General features: G+C 41.3%; 1 protein-coding gene across 1 annotated transcript in view; it reads right to left on the reverse strand.

Annotated features, from left to right (window-relative positions):
* The window catches only part of LOC126260507 (nephrin-like), an 871,736-nt gene that overhangs the window by 297,345 nt on the left and 546,549 nt on the right, over positions 1-27,842 (reverse strand). Inside the window, exon 4 of the mRNA XM_049957838.1 lies at positions 17,484-17,594. Coding sequence (XP_049813795.1) covers positions 17,484-17,594 — 111 coding nt within the window. The remainder of the gene's footprint in view (positions 1-17,483; positions 17,595-27,842) is intronic.

Consider the following 27,842-nt stretch of genomic DNA (forward strand, 5'->3'; position numbering starts at 1 on the left):
GCTCACACTTTGACCGTTCCCTCTTTTACTTCTGCTGCCTCATTCCTTCCCGTCCACTGCTGCTGTCTCTTCTCGTGGTCGTTATCTCTCTCTCTTCCTCGTTGGCATTGTCATAGAGTCTGACTCTAATTACGACAGGCTCTCGTCCACTTCTACTTTCTCCGTCACTGTATTCCTCTACCACTGGCAATGACTGTATCACTAGAATTTTTTTCTTAGTGTCCACTATGGTCCGCTGCCACTATGTCTCTCTCTTTCTCTTACAATGATATTGTATCTTCTCTCTTTCTGTACCACAACTACTGTCCAGGTGCACTGTCTCTCAGCATTTATTATTTTTCCCGCGGTAACTGTCTCCTCTCTCAGCATAAAAAGAGCGAATATGTTCTCATAATACAATTTTTTGGAAAATTTTGAAAGTTGCAGAGAAAGGTGAATGAGGCAGTTGATTATGTTACTTTTCGGTCAGTCTTTTAAACATGTGCATGTTCGGTTCTTTGTGCTCCGATATGGGTATTTTTCAGTCTGTTCCATTCTCTTCCCTGCCGCAGCAGGGTGTCTCACTCATATGAAAATAACTTTATGGGTCAGTAAAATTTTATGGTGTACTCATGTGAAACTGAAATAGCGCCAAACTATTTTAACCCCTCAGACCGGAATTTACATGCACAAAAAATTTTGTACGTTCTTCAGTATTACAACATGAGGTTACCATAACACTGCTGATGATAATAGAGACATTTTACAGCAAATTGCTCCATGCTACGTCCATTTATAAACTACGTTTTCACCTCACATTGAATTTTTCTTGCGTATTTTACCTGTACAGGTATGGTACATTTAAGCCTATTTATCTCAGTAACAGATAAATATATAGAAAATTTTGGAGGTTTTTCGAGATCTGAACCTAAGGAATATATCGTAAACATTACATCCATATGCTGTTTAGAGCTGTCCTGGGATTTGTGGCACGGTTTTTGTGTCCGAAAACCATGTTTTTGTGGTGTTTCTCAGTAAAGGATAAGAATTTAGGGAATGAGAAGATGGCACTTCGAAATCAGTACTTAGCAAATACCGGGTTTTCGGAAATTACCGTTACACACTTTTAGGATTTATAGAGGATACTGAGTACACGTTACTTTGAATATGGACCCATGTCCGTTCTATGACAGTTTTAATTCAGTTATGTAACGCGTCTACGTCTGCTAAGGGAAGAGAATAGTCTTAGACTTGCGTGTCCTGATATGGAAGAGGCTAGACAGGATGTTGTGTACTATGTCAGACGGTCCACTGATGTTTAATTCACGAGATTCCTGTGGAGACAGAGCACGTTTGGTAGCACTAGTTCTGGCCGTTGCAGTGGAAATTCAGAGACACCAGGTGGGCCGGAGAGAGTACATCAGAACATGCTTCGCAATTACAGCGTCCGTAACAACACCGGTGGTCGCCACATCCAGCCGCTGTTGTATCAGTACTGTTCTGTACATATAGTATGCTGGCATCTTTTTTGTTTTGGAATAATATAAACTCGTAGTGTTTAAGTGTTAATACAAACAAACGGTACGTTTCTGGACATAGGTTTCTATTCTAGGTATTATTTTCTAACTCCTCCTACTAGTCCTAGAAGTTTGTAACTGGAATTTACGAACACCCACTATAATGTTTAAATTTAAGCAGTGTGCTGTGGTCATTTATTATTTTTACTTCGCCTCTCACAGGATTTTGCCTCCGTGTTTATCGTGCACACGTAAGGTAACTTTGGACCTCTTTATTACGGAAATGGATAAAGATATCAGACAATGTTTCAATGCTTTTCGAAATCTGGATGTTAGGAATATACCGCAAAAATTTCAGCCATTTTCTGTACATAACGAACTTGGAACCCACGGCACGGTTTTGGTACGAATAAATGACTAAAAATAATTTTTTGCGATCTTCTGATGAATGGCCCATGACCTAATGGTGGTTCCATTAAGCCCATTAAGATCCTTCGAGTTCCATATCTAATGCAAAACGAACCAACCGATTTGTAACATTTGTCTAAGCAGGAGGAAGTGTGTGATAGTCATACTTCGGCTCTGTACTGTCGTATAGCGACACCAAGACGATCTTTCTGCTGTGTATACAAATGGTCCACAGCCCAAGTGTTATCAAGAACTCTTGTCCCTGACTTTCTGTCACCAACAGAACCCGAAAAACGAGCCCTGGATGAATCCCTTTTTTATGTTCTATGTTTTGGAACAAACTTGATAGCGCATGCTGTCTTATGCATAGCGATAGAACAAATTGTTTGTTCCATTTTTTTTTGTTTCTGCGTATATAGCTATAATTTTAAACAAAATTCTACACAAAGAATACTGCTGTTTTGTATTTTTTCTTTGCAATCGTTGTTAACATAAACCAATATATTATGTGTTTATTATTTATCCGCTTGCTTCTTATTTATTAGGCCATCAGTCTTCTGACAGGTTTGATGCGTCCCGCCACGGATTTCTCTCTGTGCCAACCTTTTCATCTCAGAGTAGCACTTTCAACCTATGTCCTGAATTATTCTGGTTGTATTCAAATCTCTGGCTTCCTCTACAACTTTTACTGTCTACATCTCGCTCTATTACCTTTGAGGTTGTTGTCTAATGTCTTAACAGAAGTCCTATCATTCCCTCCCCACTTTTTGTCAGTGTTTTCCAATATTCCTTTCCTCGCTAATACCGCTGAGAACCCCTTCACTCCTTACCTTATCAAACTACCTAATTTTCAACATTCTTCTGTAACACCACATCTCAGACGCATAGATTTAATTCGGTTCCTGTTTTCTCACAGTCCATGACTCACTACCAAAACATGCTGTGCTCCAAACGTATATTCTAAGAAATTTCTTCCTCAGATTAAGGCCTATGTTTGATACTAGTAGGCTTGTGTTGACCAGGAATACTCTTCCTTACAGTATTAGTCTGCTTTTATGTCCTACTTGCTGCGTCCGTCATGGATGATTTTTTTGCTTAGGCAGCAGAATTCCATGTCTTCGTTTACTTCGACATCAGCAATTCTGATGTTACATTTCTAGCTCTTCGCTTTTCTGGTACTTCTCATTACTTTCGTCGTACTCTCAGTCCGTATTCCGTAATCTTTAGACTGTTCATTCCGTTTAACAGGACCTATAATACTTTTTCACTTTTATTGAGGATAGCAATGTCATCAGCGAATCTTATCAGTAATACCCTTTCACCTTGAATTTTAATTCCATTCTTGAACCCTTCTTTTATTTCCGTCCTTGCTTCTTGGATGTACAGAATGAACAGTAGGGACGAAAAACCACATCCCTGTCTTGCACTCTTTTTTTTAGTCGGATGATCTTTGTCTTCCATTCTTACTGTTTCATCTTGGTTGTTGCACATGCTGCACATCCCCTATAGTCCACCTCTATTTTTCTCAGAACTTCGAAATGTTTGTACCTTTTACATTGTAGAACGCATTTTCCAGATCGACGTATTATTTGAACACGTCTTGATTTTTCTTTTTTGCTCCCATTATCAACCGCAGTGTCAAAACTGCCTGTCTCGTGCTTTTACCTCCCCTAAAGCCAAACTGGTAGTCATCTAACACATCCTCAATTTTCTTTTCCATTCTCTTGCATATTACCTTGCCAGCACCTTGGATGCATTAGCTGTTAAGATGACTTAGCGATAATTATCGCAATTGTTGCCTCTTGCATTTTTCAGAATTGTGTGGATGATATTTTTCCGAAAGTCTGACGATATATTGCCAGTGTCATACATTCTAAACACCAATAGGAATTGTCGGTTTGTTGCCACTTCCCTTTATGATTTTCGAAATTCCGATGGAATGTATATCCCTTTTGCCTTATTTGATCTCAAGTCTTCGAAAGCCCTTTTAAATTTTCGTTCTAATACAGCATCCGTATTCCTTCCCTCTCGACTCCTGTTTCCTCCTCAACCACATAGAGGCCTTGAATGTACTCTTTCCATTTATCCGCTCTCAGGATTTAACAGCGAAATTCCCATTGCACTCTTAATGTTAGCGCCCTTGCTATCAATTTCACCGAAGGTTGTTTTGACTTTTCTCTATGCTGAGTCAGTCCTTCCGACAATTATTTCTTCTTAGATTTCTTTACTGTTTCGCCCAGCCATTTCTTCTTTGCTCCCCCCCCCCCCACCCCACTTATTTGTGTCGTTACAAGTGAATTGCATTTCTAGTTTCTGATTCTCTGAATTTCCGTGTACGTTTTTGTACTTTCTTCTTTCGTCGCTCATCTGAAGTATTTCTTAAGACAGGAAGGAATTACAGACGTTGGCTGCGAGCAGATACTTATTGAAAGGAATGGGGAGAATTCAAAATTGGTGGTGTATTGGGATTAGAACCCGGATCTCCTGCTTAATAGGCAGATGCTTCACGAAGGCATCCGGACACCGTGGTCACTGAAACTACTAATGTAGTGCCTCTTGCCCATTATCCTCATTACTCGCGGCAGTTCACCGATTGCCGGAAGAGATCGATTCTAGTGTGCTTCTGGACTGAAGAGATAATTGACCATTTATTACGCAGTTCTTTCCTTGTACCTATTTTATTCTGTCCTACTTCTGTAAACGCCATTTCAGAAATGTCCATTCTTCAAATGAACTGCCTCTTGAGCTCTTCATTATTGTGTTATCTAGAGCCTCAGAGAACTTCAAACACCTCTCTTCATTCCTTATTATTTGCGACTTCGCAATCTCTGGTTTACCAAGATGTAATTTATCCGGAAATATTCCCCTGTCTCCTGGAATTTTACAACTGTATCTCTTACAACCGTGATTGTTGACCAGAGTATTCGCTGTTATTAGCTGACGTTTTCTGCAGAACACTATTAGTCTTCCGCTCTGTCATTCCCACTACCTAGTCCGAAGTCGGCTTACTACGCAAGCTGAATCGCCACAAACTTTGGAATACCTCCACTTCACAGATTAAAACTATGGGAAATAATGTCATTGATGCTACTATCCCCACATATCAAGTAGCAGCCCGTATACTAATGATCCCACACTGTTTGCCCATATAATTTAAGCTACTTCTCGTCCTCACACAAATCTCCGGATACCCCAGGTTGAGACGTATTTCCAATGCACATATATCTTAATAACTGTGAGGCCTTGCCAGATTTGCTAGTGAATAAGTAAAAAGAATAATTACTGCAGTAGAGTCTGCTGATGGAAGAGATTTAGGGCGATTCGTTTATTGAGATGTCGCAGGTGATTGATCGTAAACTAATTTTACTCCAAAGAAGAGCATAATGGAACAAGGATGTATTGGCAAGTATTGACACATATTGCTCTATGAATAGTGTCAAACTATAATCGATATATCAGAATTGGGGCAAAAACATATCCCATAGAGACTCACTACCGCAAAGAAGTGTACTGTTATTTACAGGTATGTGTTTCCATCTGTATACTTTTGAAAACTTTTTAAACGTGAGAGAAAACAGTATTGGGGTATCTTTCACTCTTCTAGTCTCCTGTCGGTTTCCCCAAGAGTGCATCGTTGCCGTTCCATCTACACAGTCGTAGTAAACCGCCGCTCCAGACGCCTCCTTTTAGAGCAGCGGCAGTCGCATCGCATTCTGCTGCCGCCGTTTCTGACTGCAGGCAACGAGCCACAAAAACTAGCTATCGCTGGAATGGCGAACAGTCTGCGGTCCGGATGCAGGTCGATCCAACGCAGTATTCCGCAGGAGGGAAGTCGGTATTCGCTTAAATGAAGCTTCACCTACACCACGCGCAACAGTATAAGCAGTATGGGGCGTCGAGGCAATCGTACTTTGTTTCCCGAGGTAGACTACGATCAGTGTCGTGTGGGATACTAGAAAACCCTAAGGGGCTATTAAGAGAGAAAACCTTTCGCCGTCTCACTTGCAATAATACTGTTACCAATATACCGGGTGATCAAAAAGTCAGTATAAATTTGAAAACTGAATAAATCACGGAATAATGTAGATGGAGAGGTACAAATTGACACACATTCTTGGAATGACATGGGGTTTTATTACAACAACAAAAAATACAAAAGTTCAAAAAATGTCGACAGATGGCGCTTCATCTGATCAGAATAGCAATAATTAGCATAATAAAGTAAGACAAAGCAAAGATGATGTTCTTTACAGGAAATTCTCAATATTTCCACCATCATTCCTCAACAATAGCTGTAGTCGAGGAATAATGTTGTGAACAGCACTGTAAAGCTTGTCCGGAGTTATGGTGAGGCATTGGCGTCGCATATTGTCTTTCAGCATCCCTAGAGATGTCGGTCGATCACGATACACCTGCGACTTCAGGTAAACCCAAAGCCAATAATAGCACGGAATGAGGTCTGGGGACGTGGAAGGCCAAGCATGACGAATGTGGCGGCTGAGCACACGATCATCACCAAACGACGGTAGCAAGAGATCATTCACGCGTCTGATAATACGGCTTCACTAAAAGCGCCTTTTCAGGTAACGTCAACATGCTGCGACTGCTAGCGCATCTGATTCTCTCTCTCAATACAGTTCCTTTTATTCACTATTGACATGCGCAGTCACTGACGTTTTTCTGTCCAGCGCCATCTGTTGGACATTTTGTGGACCTTTTTTTTTGTGGTTCTAATAAAACCCCATGTCATTCCAAGCATGTGTATCAATTTTTACCTCTCTATCTACATTATTCCATGGTTTATTATGTTTTCAAATTCATACTGACTTTTTGATCACCCGGTACACTATGTGATCAAAAGTATCCGAACACCTCCAGAGACATACGTTACGCATATTAGGTGCATTGTGTTGTCACCTACTGCGAAATACTCCGAATCAGCGACCTCAGTAGTCATTAGACATCGTGAGAGAGCAGAATGGTGCGCTCCGCGGAACTCACGGACTTGAAATGTGGTTCAAGTGGTTCAAATGGCTCTGAGCACTATGGGACTTAACATCTGAGGTCATCAGTCCCCTAGAACTTAGAACTACTGAAATCTAACTAACCTAAGGAGATGGCACACATCCATGCCCGAGGCAGGATTCGACCCTGCGACCGTAGTAGCTGCGTGATTCCGGGCTGATGCGCCTAGAACCGCTTGACCACACCGGCCGTCTGACTGACGGAGACCACCGACAGTTTAAGAGGGTCACAATGTGTAATTGGCAAGCATCTATCCAGACCTTCACACAGGAATTATAAACTGCACCAGGATCAACTGAAAGTACTATGACAATTATTTAGGAGGTGAGAAAACATGGATATCATGGTCGAGCGGCTGCTCATAAGCCACACATTGCACCGGTAAATGCCAAACGTCACCTCGCTTGGTGCAAGGAGCGTAAACATTGGACGATTGAACAGTGGACAAACGTTGTGTGGAGTGACTAATGACTGTACACAATGTGACGATCCGATGACAATGGTGTGGGAATCGCAAATGCTCGTTGAACGTCATCTGCCAGCGTGTACGTGCCAACAGTAAAATCTGGAGGCGGTGGTGTTATGGTGTGGTCGTGTTTCTCATGGAGGGGGAGCGCACCCCTTGTTCTTTTGCGTGGCACTGTCACAGCTCATGCCTACATTGATGTTTTAAGCACCTTCTTACATTCCTCTGTTGAAGAGTAATTCGGGGATGGCGATTGCATCTTTCAACACGATCGAGCACCTCTTCATAATGCACGGCCTGTGGCGGAGTGGTTACACGACAATAACATCCCTGTAATGAACTGGCCTGCAGGAAGTCCTGACCTGTATCCTATAGCTTTTGGGATGTGGCCTCTCCGACCGACATCGATACCTTTCCTCAGTACAGCACCTCGTGAAGAATGGGCTGCCATTCCCCAAGAAACCTTCCAGGACCTGATTGAACGTATGCCTGCGAGAGTGGAAGCCGTCATCAAGAGTAAGAGTGGGTGAACACCATATTGAATTCCAGCATTGCGGATGGATGGCGCCACGAACTTGTAATTTTCAGCCAGGTGTCTGTATGCTCTTAATCACATAGTGTAGCCCGAATTCAACCAGATGTGGAAGCACGTTTCAGTCGTTCATGGCTTTCATGGTGAAACAACACGGGCGACAAGTTAATGTGAATTGAGATGACTACAAGAAATCTAAATGAGAATATCAAATAGAATTTTCAACATTTTACCCCCGGAACACCGACTAGACCAGTTACTGAGCTCAATATAGCCACAATATCTGCCTGGGGTAGGTACGCCACATCCATCAAAAGTCTACGCTGGTATTTGAAGATCAGACCACATACAGCTACCAGTTTGGGATGATTTTGATTGCTACGTGTTACCTGCTGTTCCAAGGAGTACATGTATTTTCAGTGGGATTAAGGTTGAGTGATTTAGCTCACGACCCCAGGGTTGATAAGTGGCACGAATATTTGTCAAACGACGAAAGTATTACGTGGAACCCTGTGAACACAGCTGTTGTTATCTTGGAACACGAAAATATTCACAGAATACATATCTTGAAGATGCAGAAGTACAAGTAGAACATTTTCGCTCATGGTAACGGTATCCTCAAAATGGTTCAAATGGCTGTGAGCACTGTGGGACTTAACATCTGAGGTCATCAGTCCCCTAGAACTTAGAACTACTGAAACCTAACTAACCTAAGGACATCAATCACATCCATGCCCGAGGCAGAATTCGAACCTGCGACCGCAGCAGTCACGCGGCTCCGGACTGAAGCGCCTAGAACCGCTCGGCCACCGCAGCCGGCTCAAAGTCATGGTACGAAAAACACATCCAGGACATCACAGAACCACCTTCGACATGAACTAGTCTCCGTCCACGTCAGGTTAAACGTTTCACTGGGCCTTTAACGCACTCGGCAGCCAGTATCGTTTGAGAAACGTCACTGTCACACATCATTGTTCCACATTACCCCCTTCAGTTGGATATTGTATAGTTTCCGTGTTGTTCGGCTTACTGAAGACGTGCAATCACTGACGTCTGCCATTCCCGTCGGGTTGAAAACCAATTTCAGCTGGTATGTCGCGACACTGTTCCTAGGCAGTGTTACGTACCTGCAAGTGGTACACATCGGACGGTCAGCAGCGCTTCATTCACAGTGTGGTCATGGGAATGTCAAAACAGGACAGCCTTTTTCTGGCAGTGTGTCAAGCGTACATGTCGATTCTAATTACTGCTCTGATTCCTTAAAACAGGTTGCGGCGTACTCACTACTTCATTACTATAGCTTATGTCATTGGCTGAGGATCACAGAACTATCTGGCAGCAGTTCTACAAAGTCCACAGCGCTACAAAGTGGCCACTTTACGCACTTTGCAGGCGACTAGTATTTAGTCTGGAGAGCTTAATCCCATTTGCTCGTAGCCATTCTTGTTTGTATTTCGCTATCATGTACAATCTAGATGGTTAAGAGCTGGAATGTCTTTCACAAAAACTGACACAATATTTTACTCACATTTTGATGACACACAACAAAATTTTGACAGTAACTTAACATTGCTCTTAATTTTCTGATTTACTGAAGACCAGAGACAAATACAGATTTTGTAAGTAGCTTGCTTGTATGTTGGCATCGCTATAGACTATGTTAATATCGCTGACAGCCGCTCTGCGCCCTCGGCAAGTGATTCTGTGGTTGAACGGACTAACAGTTGGCGAGTGGATAGAGAAGTGTATGGACATATGTGGTCGAGCGGTTGTAGGCGCTTCAGTCCGGAACCGCGCTGCTGCTATGGTCGCAGGTTCGAATCCTGCCTCGGGTATGGATGTGTTTGATGTTCTTAGATTAGTTTGGTTCTAATAGTTCTAAGTCTAGGGGACTGATTATCTCAGATGTTAAGTCCCATAGTGCTTGGGGCCTTTTTTTTTTTTTTTTTTTTTAGTCGACAACACAGACCATGGGTCTGAAACCGCACAAATAACATCTGTAGGCTGCGCAGGTGCTGCTCACGGCTATTCCCAGTAATGAGCATCTCCTCTAAATAATTACCACAGATGGAAATATCTTGAATGATTTGCTCAACCTATCTTTGAAATATTGTGGAAGCAGTTACGGCGTCAAATTGCAGTCTTTTATAACAGTACATGCCAGCTTGTATATTAATCACTAAAAACCGCTTTGTCTGACCTTCTACAGGCTACTGAAATTAGCCGTTGGTGACACATATCTTTGAGAAATAATGGACCTCAGTCAGATATCCTAGCAGTTCCTCCGACCAAGGTAATAAATACAGACAGCCATTTGTGAGCCGTGCGTGGCTCATAATTGTGATCTGTTCTTCCTGCTTTTCTGAAACGTCGAGAACTTTTGTAATTTTTTTTGTTTTGTGTTAGTCTATTCAGGTGCAATTATCCTTGCTCACCTTCACTGTCCGTGAATGGCAGCACCAGCGTTATCGATAGTAGGTTCGTGATACTATCTGTGGAGCGACCGTGAGTATTTTCAAGTTCTGCACTGACAGGAAGGAGGCGGTGTGATGGAGTCGGTGGAGTGAGTCGGTGTAGTGAGTCGGCAGAGCCACTCGGAAGGCAGACAGTCGCATGTTAGTCAGTCGGCTCTGAGTCTCAGTCCCCTTCGGATTGAAGACTGTGTCGGGTTCGCAGTTACTCGGCTGTTAGACGAATTGGCAGTCAGTAGCAGGCAGGTCCGCACCGTGCGGGACCGTGGCTGACGCAGATGGTCGGTCGGTTGGCTGGTCTTCGGATGGCGACATGTGGTCTGCTGAGCACTGACACCGGCGAAAAGTTGGCAGCCAGCAAAGGTCGGGTCCGTATGGTGTTAGTATTCGCCGTGACCGCAGTTGGTGAAAGTGGGCTGCCGTTGGTCGTTTGCTCGGCCGCTCATCTCTTTTGACGACGCCTTGGATCCTCAAGACGAACACCATTTTTCGAGTTGGGATGTGGTTGGACCGTGTCGGTTCGTTGGAACTGAGCAGCGACGTTGTATCCACAACGCGAAGCCAGACCGGTACTTTTGGCGGTGGGCACGCACTGTAGCATTTAGATGCCCTAGCTGTGTGAGCGACTTTTCGCTTTCCTCCGAAGCAGGATCCTCGAGTAATTAGTTGCCTGTTCTTACAGCTAGACTGTTACGATTTCTTCGTTTTGGTGGATCGTTCCTTCCTCAGCCGTGCATGTGTGTGATAGCAAGTGGTGTGTTTTGTAGCCTAGAACCCGCAACCTTCTTCCGTAGTGGTTTGACAGTTGTGACTTTGTTTTCTGTTTTCTATTACACTAGTCTTGAGTGGTGTGTGATGTCTTGATCTTGGTGAGGCCGTGTCCGAAGTACAGGTATTTTGGTTTACTCTTCATCGGCCGCTATTTATTATTTTTTGTGCAGTTCGATGTGACGGTTGGAAATCGGTCAGATTGTCGGTCGGTCGTGAACCGTCAGTAGGTTGTGCTGCCTTCTTTTATCTGACCTTAAGCCTTGGTTGCCTGTCCCACTTCACCACGCCCGTAAGGGACCTTCTCAGGCCGATCCTGGAGTATTTTCTGCACACCACTTGTTATGGCTATAATTTGTGTTATCCGCTTCTGTAATTTTGTAAGTACTATGCTTGGCATTTTCTAGTGCATTAATGTTGTTTTAATGATTGAAATTAGGACTTTATCGATGTTTGAATTAAAATTCTTGTCGCTCTGTAATTATGCCTTCAGACGAATTTGTTTCATAATCTGTGGCTTTAATATGTAAATCCTTGTGTGTAATGTTTCCCTTTAATTATCTTGAATTCTTGAAAAGGCCTTCAGCAGTGTTCTGTAAATGTTTATCTTAAGGTTGTCTTTAATTATTCTTGAGTAATTGTTTGGGCCTTGAGCTGAAAGATACTTCAAGCTTTTTTAAGATGTTTTTCTGTTGTATTGTGTAAAAGCTTATCTCTAAAGCCACTGTTTTATTATGTAAGGAAAAATTTTTTATTGGACCTTCAGCCGAAGAATTAACTTGAATTTTCCTTAATATGGCCTTTAGACGGAATTTTTAAATGCTTGGCTTTTAAAGAATTCCTTAGCTGATCTGAAATATTACTTCGGCCTTTAGCCGAGAAGATATCGTAATTTTGCTTAAGTAACGCCTTCAGCTGTTAATTTAAATCCTGGTGTTTTGAAAGCCGTCACTCAGACTTATTCTGGAGAAGTTACTTGGGCCCTCAGCCCTGAAGCGATCTTTATAGTTTTAAAGAGAAAACTGTGCACTGGTTTGAGCAATTAAGTTGTGTGTTTTCTTGAATAACTAACAGTAACTGATCTTGGCCCCTGCCCACAACCTTACCCTGATCCGCTCTGTGTTACGAAATCGGATTTGCTTGAGCATTAACGGTAGACTGAAGATCACCACAAATTGTAAGTGATCAGTTTAGTTTAACTAGGACCATGAACTCAGGCTACTGGCTAGACGACATTGGCGATGTAACTCCCATCCATACTTTGCTAAATACTGAGTTTTGCTTTAACATACTCATGTATGGTGAAAGGTACCAGGCAAGCTGTACAACAATTGGCAGCTGCTGGTGGCTTTAAATATACGTGGGTCTGCAGCCCTGCTGCATAACCTTATGTAAGTTCAAACAGTTGTTTAAATTGGGCAGATAAAGCATCAAGCCCTTTAAATCGTATTGCAGTTGAAATTAGATTCACCTGGTCCTGAATTCGAAAAGGAAAGATAGCAAAAGCATCTAAGCCAGAAAAAGTTGTTCAAGAGTTGAGTGCTAGCGCCGTTAGTTGCCGAGCTACTATTTTATAGTTAGCTTTGACAACGATCTGACTCCGCAACAAAATAGACTGGTGACTGGACGTCATCGCCTTGGGCTGAGGGGACCTCAGCTGTAGGGAACCAATTCACCGGTACCTGTCCTCATTAATCAGGAATTCAGCCGTGCCTGTATCAAATTGGATATCGACCGTCACTCCATTAATGTCCAGTTGCAACACGAGCCTCTGCATCCCGCCTGCTATTCCTAAGAGCACCGACACGATAGCGACGGCATGCTGATGACCGATGTTGTTAATACACTTCGGCAAAGGCAGACGTTCGTTAGGTGCCTCGGTTAGCGGCATGCAAAACAACTGACGTCACGGAAAGGGCACTGACGCCGTTGATGGCGTCGGCTGCAATTTGAACACGATCTGATGGCCCGCCCTGTTCTGGAACCTTTAAGAACAATGGAGAAGGAACAGTTGCACGAACCTCCGTTCCCTTTGGGACATGTCGATGGTGAAAAAAGCCTGGACGCTAACATCTCTAACAGGAGTGACACATTTGATAATATGCCATATTAAGGGTTTCACATACAGTGCGCCACAGTGATAACAGAAAAATCAAACTTGTTCGCCAAGCCTTGCAAATCATCACAGATGCCTCCTAGGATTGCTTACGTTGTTTGACATACTCATTAAACTTGGGCCTACTTGCGACGATGTGAGTTTAGTGACCCTACTAGTAATTAATCTAATTATAGACCTCAGAAAAACTCAACTTACTGAGGTCCGAGAGTGGGTGTAGTTTATGCACCACTTTGTACATTTATTTCTAGAAAACAGTAAGAGTTCCTCTAATATTAGGGTGAGTCATTTGAGTTGCCTTGTAGTGAAGAAGGACCAAACGATATAAATAAACCTTCCAATTCTCGTTTGCCTCGTCGAAACAGATGAGCGGAAGAGGGGGAGGACAGGAAACTGCAGCTGCCGACTGTTGGTGATTTTGCAGCAATTGTAAAAGAATTTTTTTCTGTTGATGGAGGAATTCCCATTTTCGTTTTCCTCAGTTGCTGTTGTTGAAGGTTCTGCTGCTTGGGTTGCAATTGCTGCTGCCACAACTTCAGACACTCGGAATCCATGCACGGTTAGAAAGATCTCTTTGCCACCTTTGTATCATACTCTAAGCAGATTTAACACAGTTTATGGTAAATCGCACCGGCGGTAACACAGAGACTAGTCTTGCAAACAGGCGGTTCCTCTGGTAAATGGCAGTGCAGTTTATTAAGGGAACGGCTTATGGACAAAAAAATCAGAGAGTACCAAAGTCGTCTTAAGCGTATACAACAGGGAGCATTCCGAACCAATAACGTAAAAAAAAAGAAAGCTCAAAACTCTGCTCTTCAATGGTGGGTGACTAAAGTGTTCAAAGACTAATAAGAGGCTGACTGGGAATTGTCGAGCTGCAGTATTTACAGGCGGACTCACATCAGTGGTCGGTTCCATGTGATATGCTTCTCGTGGAAGCGCCTCGAACGGGAGCAAGCTGAAGCTTAAGTATGTAGACCGATGATCGGTCTCCATTGATATGGGCTGATAATGATGAAGAAAAGTTATGCTTTATTTTCGTCAACAACGTGGGCATTCAGGGCAGAGTATTAGCTCGTTTTCCGTAATTATGGAAATGAAATCGATGTGTCCCTTTCAAAGGAACTTAAAAAGCAGCTACGATAAACTTGTCAGAACTACCGAATGGGGATTTGAGCTCCAATTCCCTTCAGTGCCAGTCCAGTGTTAAAAAAAAAATGGTTCAAATGGCTCTGAGCAATATGGGACTTAACTTCTGAGATCATCGGTCCGCTGGAACTTAGAACTACTTAAACCTAACAAACCTAAGGACATCACACACATCATGCCCGAGGCGGGTTTCGAACCTGCGACCGTAGCGGTCTTGCGGTTCCAGATTGCAGCGCCTAGAACCGCTAGGCCACTCCGGCCGGCCAATGTTTTAAACACTGGGTCATTGCGATTGAAAGGTATTATGACTGCGCAAGCCTTCGTTTCCTCGTTAATTTTTCTCTTGAGTATGTTACAAATATACTGAACAGACTGTTTTTCTAACGATAAAAGAGAGATAAAGCTCGTTTTAGAAATGACTCCTCTAAAAATTCCTGGAAAGAAAACCTTTCGACAACAGACCTGCGTTCAGTTACTATGACTCAGCTGCAAACATGGTAAAGACTACAGCAGTAGAATAACACGGACGCAACCCACTTTCGGTATACTCCATAGGTTGCTTGTAGAGCGGAAATGTAGCTGTTGACGTAGCTTCAAATTACCGTTTTCATTATTTTTCTTTTGTCAGTGGATTTCCATAACATGGGCGTTCTGATAGCCTTTGTTTTAGACGTTATTGAAACCTAATACGTAATGGCATTTATATCTGTGTAAACTAGCGCTCAATCTACAAAGCGATTTTTTTTATCAGCCTTCTCACAGTGCTATTTTACTCGCATTTTTCAGGTGACGATAAATATCTTTAAAGCACTGCGTCGTCGGAAATAAGCATCGTTGCTAGAGAACTATATTGCTTTTCTACCGTGGTCCTGCAAAAGTAATGTGCCAATATTTCTTCCAATGAAACAATAAGGAACAGCCCAACACCACATCGGATACCTAAGTCAATAAAAGGTTAACTTATTTTGAACTTCACAACCCCATTCACCTTCTGTACACGCTCTTTCATATTTTATTTATGTAAGAGAAAATTAACACGAAGTCATCATGTTATGTTACGTAATGACGGGAGCACAGAAAGAAAGCTTCATATGAAAACTTCTTGGGCGACTGAGAACTGCTTCAGTATTGACAAGGGCCAGCAACAGGAATATCCTTTTAGTTTCCGTGAAACACGTGCATAACTGAGAGGACATAGCTTTTGTCTCTGTGGAGCACTATGTTCTCCATATTTCAAAAGTAAAAATTTTGTACTGGAACGGACTTGAGAATGCAGCTCGGAAAATACTCGTACATATCCCCTTAGTCAAATGACGGCGCCATTTGACGTCTAACTCTGTATTTATTCGTTCTTCCATAATTAGCGGTGGATTTTTTAAGCCATTATCGAATGCTTGACTTTCTAAAAAAAAAACAGAACAACATAACCACAACGAAACGGGAATACAGTAGTGTCAACAAAACCTAGAAAATGCTGCAATACATATGAAAATGATGGTATTGTATATTCATATTATGTGTTTCCGTTCGTTTTAGTTTGAAGGCAGTACGGTTCTTGATGGTCTGACATGTGGTACGTGTACTTAAGGAATGAAAAATGTGCAAAGATGTGACACTGACCAAAGAATAAAACTAAGGACTAAGTTCAGAGATTTATGAACATGTGTTTAATCCTATACATAAAGGAAAGCTAAAAAAAATAGCAAAGTATAAAAAGATAAATATAAATTTTTTAAAATATGTGAAACTAAAATTTGAAATTTTCACTTAGCGTGTGTGTGATATAGATAAAACTATTTAAAACCATCTTGAATGTTAACCAGCGGTAAGTGATTTAAAAATATGAAAATGTTTCCTTCAGAGACCGCTGAAGTCACAAATATTTGTTGATTCTCTCAAATTATTTCATAAAGCAACGTCAGACTAAAATGGCAATATAAAAATATTTAACGAAAATACACATCGATTTTAAAGTTGGTCTATACAGTCTTCACATATTTTGTGGCCTTTTCTTAATGTAACCAGCATTCTATCAAATGAAGCAAATATTCCTTTCTATTATGTTATTCCTCTCTTCCTGCGCAGGATGACGACGTCACATGCCACGAAAGTAAGGAGTAACTGTCTGAGAAAGATTTCAACCACAAATATAGTTCTCTGTGGGGAAACTATGGACGGAATCGTTGCTTACGTTTTGATTAGCTGTCTGCTGAATGTAAGTTCATTTTTGACGCCGCTAAACACATGATAACGACTTCGATATCTGAAAACAGTGGTGGAACTAAGAAGTAGTCTACGTGAACAGAGCCTAGGTGAAAAAAGCCCCATTCACTGAATAAAGTTACGAGTGTGATTTGCTATACCAAGAATTTTATCACTTTTTTGGCTGCCGTTTGAAGAAGTCAGTCCCGAAAGTTTGTAGCTGTCCTTAATGCACTGCTGCTTTCAAATTCTGAAAACTGTTGACTTGCTTTATGAGTATTAAAGCGCTACAAAGGTTACATTGTCCCTACTATTATGTGTTTCCGTTCGTTTTAGTTTGAAGGCAGTACGGTTCTTGATGGTCTGACATGTTGTACGTGTACTTAAGGAATGAAAAATGTGCAAAGATGTGACACTGACCAAAGAATAAAACTAAGGACTAAGTTCAGAGATTTATGAACATGCGTTTAATCCTATACATAAAGGAAACCTAAAAAAAATAGCAAAGTATAAAAAGATAAATATAAATTGTCTATCGGAGTACAGCCAGGCGGGAAGGAGGATTAGGGCTGACAACATCATCATTATCGACGGGGCACAAGCTCGGAGTATTGCAAGAATGAGGAACCATCCCAGCGTTTTCCCGGAGCGATTTTAGTATACTCACATTCGTAGAGATAGTTGACAAACCACTTAGAAGAAGTAGGGAGAGAATTCCGGTGAAAGGTGTTCCATAGGCCAGTTAAAATTCTAACCTCGAGTTGCACTGTTTGCGGTAAGTCTGCATCGAATGTTTGATTAGTACAGTGTGTATGACTTAACGACTTCTTTACATAGCATTGTCACTCACCTCCTGAGACCACGCAAGTGAGGGCAATGGTGGCGCCCTCGAAGTAGGGCCCAGCAACAGAAGTCACTTCCTCCCCCTCGTCAGTTACGATACGTGGCACGTCCGGCGGCACTGTTGGCAGATGGAACAGAAGAGTTGATCAACAGTGAGGTAAGAGCCAAATTTCGTAATGGGTATTACGTTGCTAATGCTTACACATAGTAACACGCTTACTAAAGAAAACGACGCAATTTTCTCAAGCAAAGAATATAGAATCCGTTAACATATAAAATTCGTCATTTTACAAAGAAAACTTGAAGTCTAACGTAAAGATGAAAAAACTCCACACATAGTAAGTGCTGGTTAGTTCTGCATTCCTCACATTTGAAATAACTGAAAGAACAGTCTGCAGTAGTGGATTTTGGTCTGAGGAAGTGTTGTCGGTCTATTATTTGGGTTTTGTACATTTTTTATTGTAATACCAAGAACTTTCACCAGAAAGTATTTTTTTGTTACTAACGTTTCATGTTACGATACGTGGTTTTGTGGTTCATGGTGTGGGTTCCTGTAGTCATGTCCTAGTTCATGAACCACGGGCAACGTATGAGTGGCCAAGTAAGTGGTCCCGACAGTCGGGATACCAGTTACTTTGGAATAAGGCCTGGCATCTCGGACATATTCTGAGTCGTGGTCACCTTTGTGCTCATACGGCAAAGACTACCAAATCCACCGGTTAGTCCCTCAGCCGTTAGGGGTAAAACCCAATGGGACTCGGGGCAAGTAAGGCTAGCAACCTGCTTCCCTGGTACTTTAAATATGATGCTGGCAACAATCAGAGCAAAATGCCTCGGACCTTTGGAGGTGACGGAGTCCCACCTCTAACTGAAAAACCAGGGACTCCTAAGATACGACTCGGCAAACAAATGGTAATGAGATGGGGAGCTATTAATATCAATGGGGGCTACTCTGGGAAGAAGGTAGAGCTGGCAGAGGCTGCTAGTAAGATGGGGCTGGACGTTTTAGCTGTTAGTGACATTCGGATAAGAGGGTGAGAAAGAAGAGGAAGTGGGAGAATACAAGGTCTACTTGTCAGGAGTCAAAGCAGGAATAGCACAATGGGGTGTAGGGCTTTACATCAGGAAAGAAATGGAACCCAGCGTAGTTGCAATAAGGTATGTAAATGAACGACTGATGTGGATAGATTTGACAGTGTCTAGCAATAAAATTAGGATTGTGTCAGTATATTAGCATTGTGAAGGGACTGATCAAGATAAGATGGATAGTTTTTATGAGGCACTCAATGATGTAGTTGTTAGAGTAAAGGACAAGGACAGTGTTCTGCTCATGGGTGATTTTAACGCCAGGATTGGAAATCGAACAGAAGGGTATGAAAAAGTTATGGGTAAATTTGGAGAGGATATGGAGGCCAACAGGAACGGGAAGCAACTCTTGGATTTCTGTGCCAGTATGGGCTTAGTAATCACAAACTCCTTTTTTAAACATAAGAACATTCACCGGTATACTTGGGAAAGCAGGGGAACCAGATCTGTCATTGACTATATAATAACAGATCAGGAATTCAGGAAGGCTGTTAGGGACACACGTGTATTCAGGGGATTCTTTGATGACAATGATCATTATTTAATCTGCAGTGAAATTGGGATCGTGAGGCCGAAAGTGCAGGAGGTCAGGTCCATATGTAGGAGGATAAGAGTGGAGAAACTTCAGGATAAGGAAATCAGGCACAAGTGCATAACAGCGATCTCAGAAAGGTACCAGTTAGTTGAATGTAGTCAATTACAGTCATTGGAAAAGGAATGGACAAGGTACAGGGACACAGTACTAGAAACAGAAAAGATTGTAACAACTACAGAGGTATCTCTTTAATCAGCGTTGTGGGTAAAATCTTCTCAGGTATTGTTGAAAGGAAAGTGCGAGTATTGGTTGAGGAGCAATTGGATGAAAATCAGTGTGGGTTTAGGCCTCTTAGAGGTTGTCAGGACCAGATCTTTAGCTTAAGACAAATAATAGAGAAGTGTTATGAGTGGAACAGGGAATTGTATCTATGCTTTATAGATCTAGAAAAGGCATATGACCGGGTTCCTAGGAGGAAGTTATTGTCTGTTCTACGAGATTATGGAATAGGAGGCAAACTTTTGCAAGCAATTAAAGGTCTTTACATGGATAGTCAGGCAGCAGTTAGAGTTGACGGTAAACTGAGTTCATGGTTCAGAGTAGTTTCAGGGGTAAGGCAAGGCTGCAACCTGTCTCCACTGTTGTTCATATTATTTATGGATCATATGTTGAAAACAATAGACTGGCTGGGTGAGATTAAGATATGTGAACACAAAATAAGCAGTCTTGCATATGCGGATGACTTAGTTGTGATGGCAGATTCGATTGAAAGTTTGCAAAGTAATATTTCAGAGCTAGATCAGAAATGTAAGGACTATGGTATGAAGATTAGCATCTCCAAAACGAAAGTAATGTCAGTGGGAAAGAAATATAAACGGATTGAGTGCCAAATAGGAGGAACAAAGTTAGAACAGGTGGACGGTTTCAAGTACTTAGGATGCATATTCTCACAGGATGGCAACATAGTGAAAGAACTGGAAGCGAGGTGTAGCAAGGCTAATGCAGTGAGCGCTCAGCTACGATCTACTCTCTTCTGCAAGAAGGAAGTCAGTACCAAGACTAAGTTATCTGTTTATCGTTCAATCTTTCGACCAACTTTGTTGTATGGGAGCGAAAGCTGGGTGGATTCAGGTTACCTTATCAATAAGGTTGAGGTTACGGATATGAAAGTAGCTAGGATGATTGCAGGTACTAGTAGATGGGAACAATGGCAGGAGGGTGTCCACAATGAGGAAATCAAAGAAAAACTGGGAATGAACTCTATAGATGTAGCAGTCAGGGCGAACAGGCTTAGATGTTGGGGTCATGTTACACGCATGGGAGAAGCAAGGTTACCCAAGAGACTCATGGGTTCAGCAGTAGAGGGTAGGAGGAGTCGGGGCAGACCAAGGTGAAGGTACCTGGATTCGGTTAAGAATGATTTTGAAGTAATAGGTTTAACATCAGAAGAGGCACCAATGTTAGCACTGAATAGGGGATCATGGAGGAATTTTATAAGGGGGGCTATGCTCCAGACTGAACGCTGAAAGGCACAATCAGTCTTAAATGATGATGATGATGATGATGATGAACGTTTCATGTCCCTAGATCATAGTCTAATGACCACTGAACAAAAATCACGAATGATCCAATACCGGCAATGAAAGCCGGCATTATACGGACACTGGTACTTCCATTCGTTAGTAATGACCTACACTTCATTTAGAAGTATTGCTGCCAGTACACAAGTGGTGGGTTATATTTGGAGAAACAGTTGAAATATGCTGAACAAGATACAGATTTGTTTTGTTTTTTTGTCGTCCACTAGTTCCTTTTATACTATTATTAGTAGTATCTGCTTCGAGATGAGGTCCGTCCGTGAAGTGCAACTACATGCAACTAATAAAGGTTGTTTGCTGTTAAGTCGTACACATTTCGCTTTTCCTTTTTGCGAGGCATCCTCAGTGCAATACATGTTTTTGGACGCACATAATAAATGTATTTGCAGAAGGTATGAATGTCAAAGTTTTTCGTGATTCTCTTATTATTAGTTGAGAACATTTTTATATACAATGAGCCCTTACATGGAAAAAAGTAGTAAAGGGTACATTAACATAATTAACGGATCTCTGATCACGTTAATTACAAAATAATAACAGACTGGGAAATAGAACGTAATCACATTAAATAATAATGTACTCAATCACGCCACCGTTGACACTTCCGTACGAAAAATATTGTAATTATCCCCTCACAATTCCGCCCTTTTTCCGGAGCATTCCAGAAAACTCATAATAACACAGGGTTCTACGTAACAAAAAAAAAGAATATCAGAATTCATACAGATACCAAGTTGCAAACAACAGACGACGAAAAACTCATAGCGGTTTAGCAACATTATGAATAGCAGACGTACGTAAACAACACACATTCTCAAAAATACACAGTGTAAAAGTGAAGTATTATATGAAATGTATTGCAAACACCGAAAATCGGACATCGTGCTGTACACAGGATGAGGAGATACAATTCAATGACAACTAATACGTAATAATAACAATATTCCCAAAAATCATGAGTAGAGTCAGCCAGCAGTTTCAACTAACGAAACTTGCGCTCCAAAACGTTGTTTTCTACCTAAACATAAAATAATAACGAAAAACTGTAATATTGTAATATATCTAGAAACACATTTATTATGTAATTATAGATATCAAAACATTGCTTCATAAAAAAGGAGTTAAATGCATATAGCATAAACACCTACAGCCTTTTAATTAGTTGTATAAACGAACCGCGTTTCCAAGAAGATATTAATAACAGTAAAATACGGATATTGTGCTGCATTTGTATCATTACGATCGGGCTGGAACGGGAAATGGACGTTGACAGGAAACGACTCTATTTTATACATAGCACGATTATCATTCTTTCCAGTTAGTTAGCCTTTGTGTGATTAAGTGCTTAGGAATGTGTCCTAGTTAAGTGTTCCGTTAATGAAATCAAAGACGATTAGAGATAAACGCGGTGTTGGAATAGTTATTATTGTAAAATGTAAAGTTTCGCATCTGGTAATGTCACAATAAATAAAATATTCCTGGCTGTTACGCTGTGGTCAAATAGCTTTCACATTTTAAAAAAATATTTCGTCTCCGTCTGCGGATGACAGCTTCGAGGGGTATCGTAACATTTCGGGTGAACGATTCACACCCTGGCTCGCTACTTACTGCAGCAAAATACCGTTTATACGTGTTCACGCGCAGTGGCGTGACATCGCATGCCTTGACTACCCGAGTACAATTGTCCGTTGTCGGCTGCCGTCGACCGCTGTTGCTGTTATTCCACGGTATATATCTTCCTCTGCACCTGAATTAAGATATTATTCAAGCACGTGTACTCTGCAGATTGATGTCAGGACCAGTTTAAGGTGTCAAAACTAGGATTCAGCTAACGCAACAGCAGTGGAATTTCTGTTTATCGCGACGCGTGCGTGGTTTATACAAATGGGACCAAGTCTAGTGTAGGCGCAGGCAGTGCTTATTGGGTAACCTGAAGCAAACAATAACCCGAAGCAAACAACAAAGCCTGTAGAAGCTGGATCCACATTCCAATATTATAACAGCGGAAATGATTGGTATTTTGAAGTCCCACTATTCACGCAGACGTCCCCGTCAGACACAGTAATTATCATGTCTCTTACTCTGTCATCTCTACAAATGACTCGAAACCGCCATAGTAGTTGTACCAAACCCATAGTTGTGGCAACTGTCAACTTCCTGTTTTGTGTGCCGAGCAACTGTCGCAACATCATGATTTTATGGTTAAAAGGTCACTCTGGAATACCTAGAAACGAACAAGTAGATACCCTAGCAAACCAGGCATACCTGCACAGGCTAATTAGATATTATAAACACAATCTCATGTATATTATTCGTATGGTCGGAAAGAAGTTGTCGTCCGACAGGCAAGTGGAATGGTCTCGGACATCTTAAATTATTGGCACTTCCTAAACACTAATTCGTGCTTCTATTCCAAGTGTACGGCAGTATAATAAGGCACAAGTACCAAGAAAATTCACGTCAATTACAGCAAGGCCGAAATTTAATCACTGTAAGTCCAACAAGCACCTAACCGCCACCCGTCTGTGTGTTTACGGAGAGGAAATAAAACTGAACCATGTATATCTACAATGTCCTCAGAACACGAACCATATATAAATCCGTGCTATTAATCTTCAAGCTATTAGTCATCATTTGCCAAGCAGCCTCCAGATTTTGTTAGCATCTAACAGTGTTGCAACGTATAATCTACTGTACGAGTTCGTCAACAGTGTCATAATCATGTTATAGCTCCCTACGAGGTTATACTAATGCATCTGGTACGTAGAATGCTAGGGGAAGACCAAAGCTCAATTGACTATATCCCTACGTGCTACACTACAAAATACAGAACGCTCAGATTTTAAATGTGCGTCACTATGTATCTACTGTGTGTAAGAGGCTGAATGCATGTGTAACTGTACGTTTGGATGTAACATGCAACTATGGCGCTTGTAAACTGTTCTCCTGTTCTGTCTGGATGGTACTTATTGACCTGCACACGTTTTCAGTTCTCTATCCGCTATTTTTGTAATAACTCTCACAGAATGTACGGAGAAAAGTTTTTTGATAATAGGGGTACATAGTCGTTAGTGTGGACTGAATCTGCAATATCCCAAATGTGTACCATTTGCGATTTATCATTTCTTATTGTGTTAATAGTAGGATTTTTATAGTATACGACCAGTGTGTATTCTTTGTTACGTTTTCGTCTTGTTTACTCGTTTTCGTATTCTCTTATTGTAAATCTTATTTTGTGTCCAATCAGTTCATTGTTAATCACATGTTACTTAAATAATGTCTACACCATAAATTGTCAAAACCAGTCGTAAAATGACATTTTCTCTAATTAGATGGCTGTATGAACACGTTTCATGCTCTTGTCCTTCCTATTGAAATTCATCAGATTTTAACAATCTCTATACTCTCCCTATATAGCTTTTCATGATATCCGCTTGTGGCTACCAGCATTTGAGTCCTATCAAAATGAATGCTGTGGTCTCCTAGCTGCAAATCTCGAAATTCGACAACCGCTATTTAAGGAACGCTTAAGTCTGATGTGAAGTCTGTACGAACGAATTGCCTTCTAAGCAATATAAATGTATTAAACACATTTCGAATTTTAATTAACCTCTTCAGAGAAACAAAACGCTTATCTATAAATTGCATCATTCGACTTATCGCTAAATCACACTTCCGCTATCAAAAAAAAAAATGTTCAAATGCGTGTGAAATCTTATGGGACTTAACTGCTAAGGTCATCAGTCCCTAAGCCTACACACTACTTAACCTAAATTACCCTAAGGACAAACACACACACACACACATGCCCGAGGGAGGACTCGAACATCCGCAGGGACCAGCCGTACAGTCCATGACTGCGGCACCCTAGACCGCACTGCTAATCCCGCCTTCCGCTCTCAGTTTTGTACTGGGATGTGAAAGTAATTTAGAGAAGTAATTATGTACATTGCATTCCAGCATAATCTCAACAATTAAAGTACCAGCACATCCGGTTATGAGAAAGTAAGATTATCGGTAACTACTTGGATTATCCATTGTGCCACACACAGTGTTTAAAATACCAGTGCGCGATGCGACATTTTAACCTGTTGGTACCAGCACTGTAATTCGGTTTGCTTTCCGCCATATGCCTTTCGTTTGCGGTTAACAGTTCCCCGTTTCCATGAAAAATGACGATGGTATCCTCTACTGCCAACGGCACCGCCGTTGCGCATACGCGAAAACCGCTTATTCCGTTTCGCCTGTAGAATAAACGACCCTAAGGCGGCCTGTGGACAGCACAGTAATGTCTCCACTGCATGTCGTGGCTGTCACATTATGTAAATGGCCCTGCAGGACGAATACTGCAGTTTAGTGCCGTTTGTTTCTACCTTGTTACTCAACGTCGGAATCAAGTAATTTGAAGGGTTCGTGATAAAGGCGTGCTTCTTGAGGGCAAGCGTGCCTTCCGCGCGTTTAGACGGGCAAGCGCAACTCTTCTGTAGCTCTTCACAATGGCTTGAGGGAAGTAGTGAAACATAATGATTTAACTTTCAGGTAACTTTCTTTTTCTTTAAGAGAAATTTCGTCCATGGCTGTCCAGATTAAGAACAGTTTTTTGGTAGCACACTATCTTCAATCACAGTATTATACTAGCAGAAAAATTCTTCTATCGGAGCACAAAAAATGCGAATTTGATCATGTTTGTTTAAAAAGACTCTGACTGAAAAGTGGGGTACCAGCTGCCTCATTCAACCTTCCTAATCACGTTTAAAATTTTTCCCAAAACTTTTGGCGTGCGAAAATATTAGCGCTTTTTTTAAAATGCGACCTACCCCAAACTCTCACATGTTCCCCAAATTCACTCACACTCACTAGTCCATCGCTGTAAGTCACTCGTACTCATCCACTCTCAGGTGGCCTTCCTCACTCACTCACCCAGCCCAACTCATTACCGTTATCTCTTTGTGTCTCTGTCTGTCATTTTTTTCCTTGTCACAATCTCTGTAACGTTTGTTCCGTCAAACTACTACAGTCACCTGTCACTGTCTCTCTCTTGCTCTCTTACAGCTAATAACTCATTCCTCATATTTTACGTGTAGAATAAGTGTAGATTTGAAACTCTGTATTTGGGAAACGGGTAAAGATGTGAAAAAATTTGTCAAGGTTGTTAAGTACCTGGATCTTAGGAATGCTTCGTAAGAACGACAGCGATTTGCTGTGCAAAAGTGTCTCGGAATCCACGGTTCCGTTTTGGTACCCAAAAAAAGTTTTTGGGGTGTTTTTCGATAACGGATAGAGATTTTGGAAAACGAAGAGATGAATCTTCTAGATAAATACCTAGAGAATATAGCGCTAAATTTCAACCATTTTCTTCACTTATTTATTTCATAGCTTTGGCCTCAAATTTTACGTGTAAAAGGAGGGTAACTTTAAACCTCTGTATCTTGAAAGCGGATAAAAAATCAAGAAAATTTTCAGAATTGTTCGGGAACGATATCTGGAATATATTAAATACGTTTCGGCCATTTACGGTGCATAGCCGGCTTGGGATCCTCGGCAGGGCTTTTGTCCACTGGTTACAGAGGAAGTATAGCAAAATCCCTTTTTGTGGAGTTTTCCGAGAAACTACTGATGAGCTAATAGTGCCTCTTTAATCACCACATCAAAAGCAAAAGTAACCAACCGATTTTCTCCATTTTTCCAAGTAACGGGAAGTGTCTAATATTCATACTTTGGCCCTTTACTGTGGGGTGATGACACTAAGACGATCTAGTTTTTGAGTGGAAAAATTGCCCGTACCCCAAATGCTGTAAGAACACTTGACTAAACGTTTTTACAACCAACAGAGCTCCGGTTTTTATGCATGCCATTTTAGAACATATTAGGCACGCATGCTGTCGTATAGTTATCTACAAAAGGCACCCATTACCTTTATTTCCTAAAACGACTTGCCACTCCCAAGCTAGAAAATTTAAATGTACTGCTAAAAACCACTACAGATCTCCCAACTAAATATGTATATTAAAATAATTTTATCTATATTACAAACCACTGATGAGGCCTAATATGAATAGGTGAAACTTGTCTAGTTACAAACAAAATAAACCTTCAGTTGTAAAACATGAAATTTTTCTTATCTACATGATAAACATAACTGATGTAACAACTGCGGATGAATGGCTGCCCATATTGTCAATGGGAAGGTTTTCTTTCTTCGTCAGGTGTGAGTGTTGGGTCCTCCTTCTAATAGAGACGAGCGCTTGCTGCGTGTGATAAGTTGTAGATAACGTCATCAGCAAAGGGGAAATGAGGAGAAGGGGATGGGGGACGGGAGTACGTGGTGCGAGTGTGTAGCCTGTGACAGCAATAAACGATCCTCAATATTCAGTATACTGGACGGGCAACCATCAACAATGTCACATTTATTACATTCATGTGGCTTAGAGGAGACGTCATCGATCTATTCCTCTGCATGCAGCGTCGGTCTGAGAATTCCCTACGTATGCTTGGTTGTTACTGCCCCACTTAGAGACTTCATCTGCTCTTTTACTCAGCAGGAAACTTTTGTCCTGCGCTGAATCTAAAATGATGTTTGTACTACGTCATGTGAAATCAGTGTACTGAATTCATTCCGCTGGAGTCATTATTCATGGTGCTGCAATTTTAATGACTCCCGTGATGAATGTTATTATGGCGTTTTAGCACCAATAAAAGTTTTGTAAGACGCGGGAGAAACCAGGAGAGAAACTAAATATTCCCAGGCTCCTTTCGTATCTTCAAGCATGTAATATTTTGTATTTTCTGCGTAGCTTTCATTTCTGGTAATTACTGATTCAACAATCTGGATACTCGCCTACCTTTTTCTATTTCTGTAAGTTTTCAATCGTCGCGGTTCTTCCTTTATACTATGAAAGATTCCTTTCAACGTTGCCTTTCAGTAACAGTAAACTTCGACGCTCTAGCAGAAATAATCAAGCAGATTACTTTCTTATATAATAATCATGTTCTTACTGCAACAGTTCATTTCCGTTTTCCTACCTGATACGCGTTTCCTTCCTTATGAGGGACATTAGTCCACGAAATCCATAGCGTATAAGAAATAATATAGTGTATAGTGTAAGAAATAATATAAATCAGTTGTGATATATATCTTCCGAAACAT

Source organism: Schistocerca nitens, chromosome 5 (genome assembly GCF_023898315.1).
Source record: "Schistocerca nitens isolate TAMUIC-IGC-003100 chromosome 5, iqSchNite1.1, whole genome shotgun sequence".
Taxonomy (NCBI): domain Eukaryota; kingdom Metazoa; phylum Arthropoda; class Insecta; order Orthoptera; family Acrididae; genus Schistocerca; species Schistocerca nitens.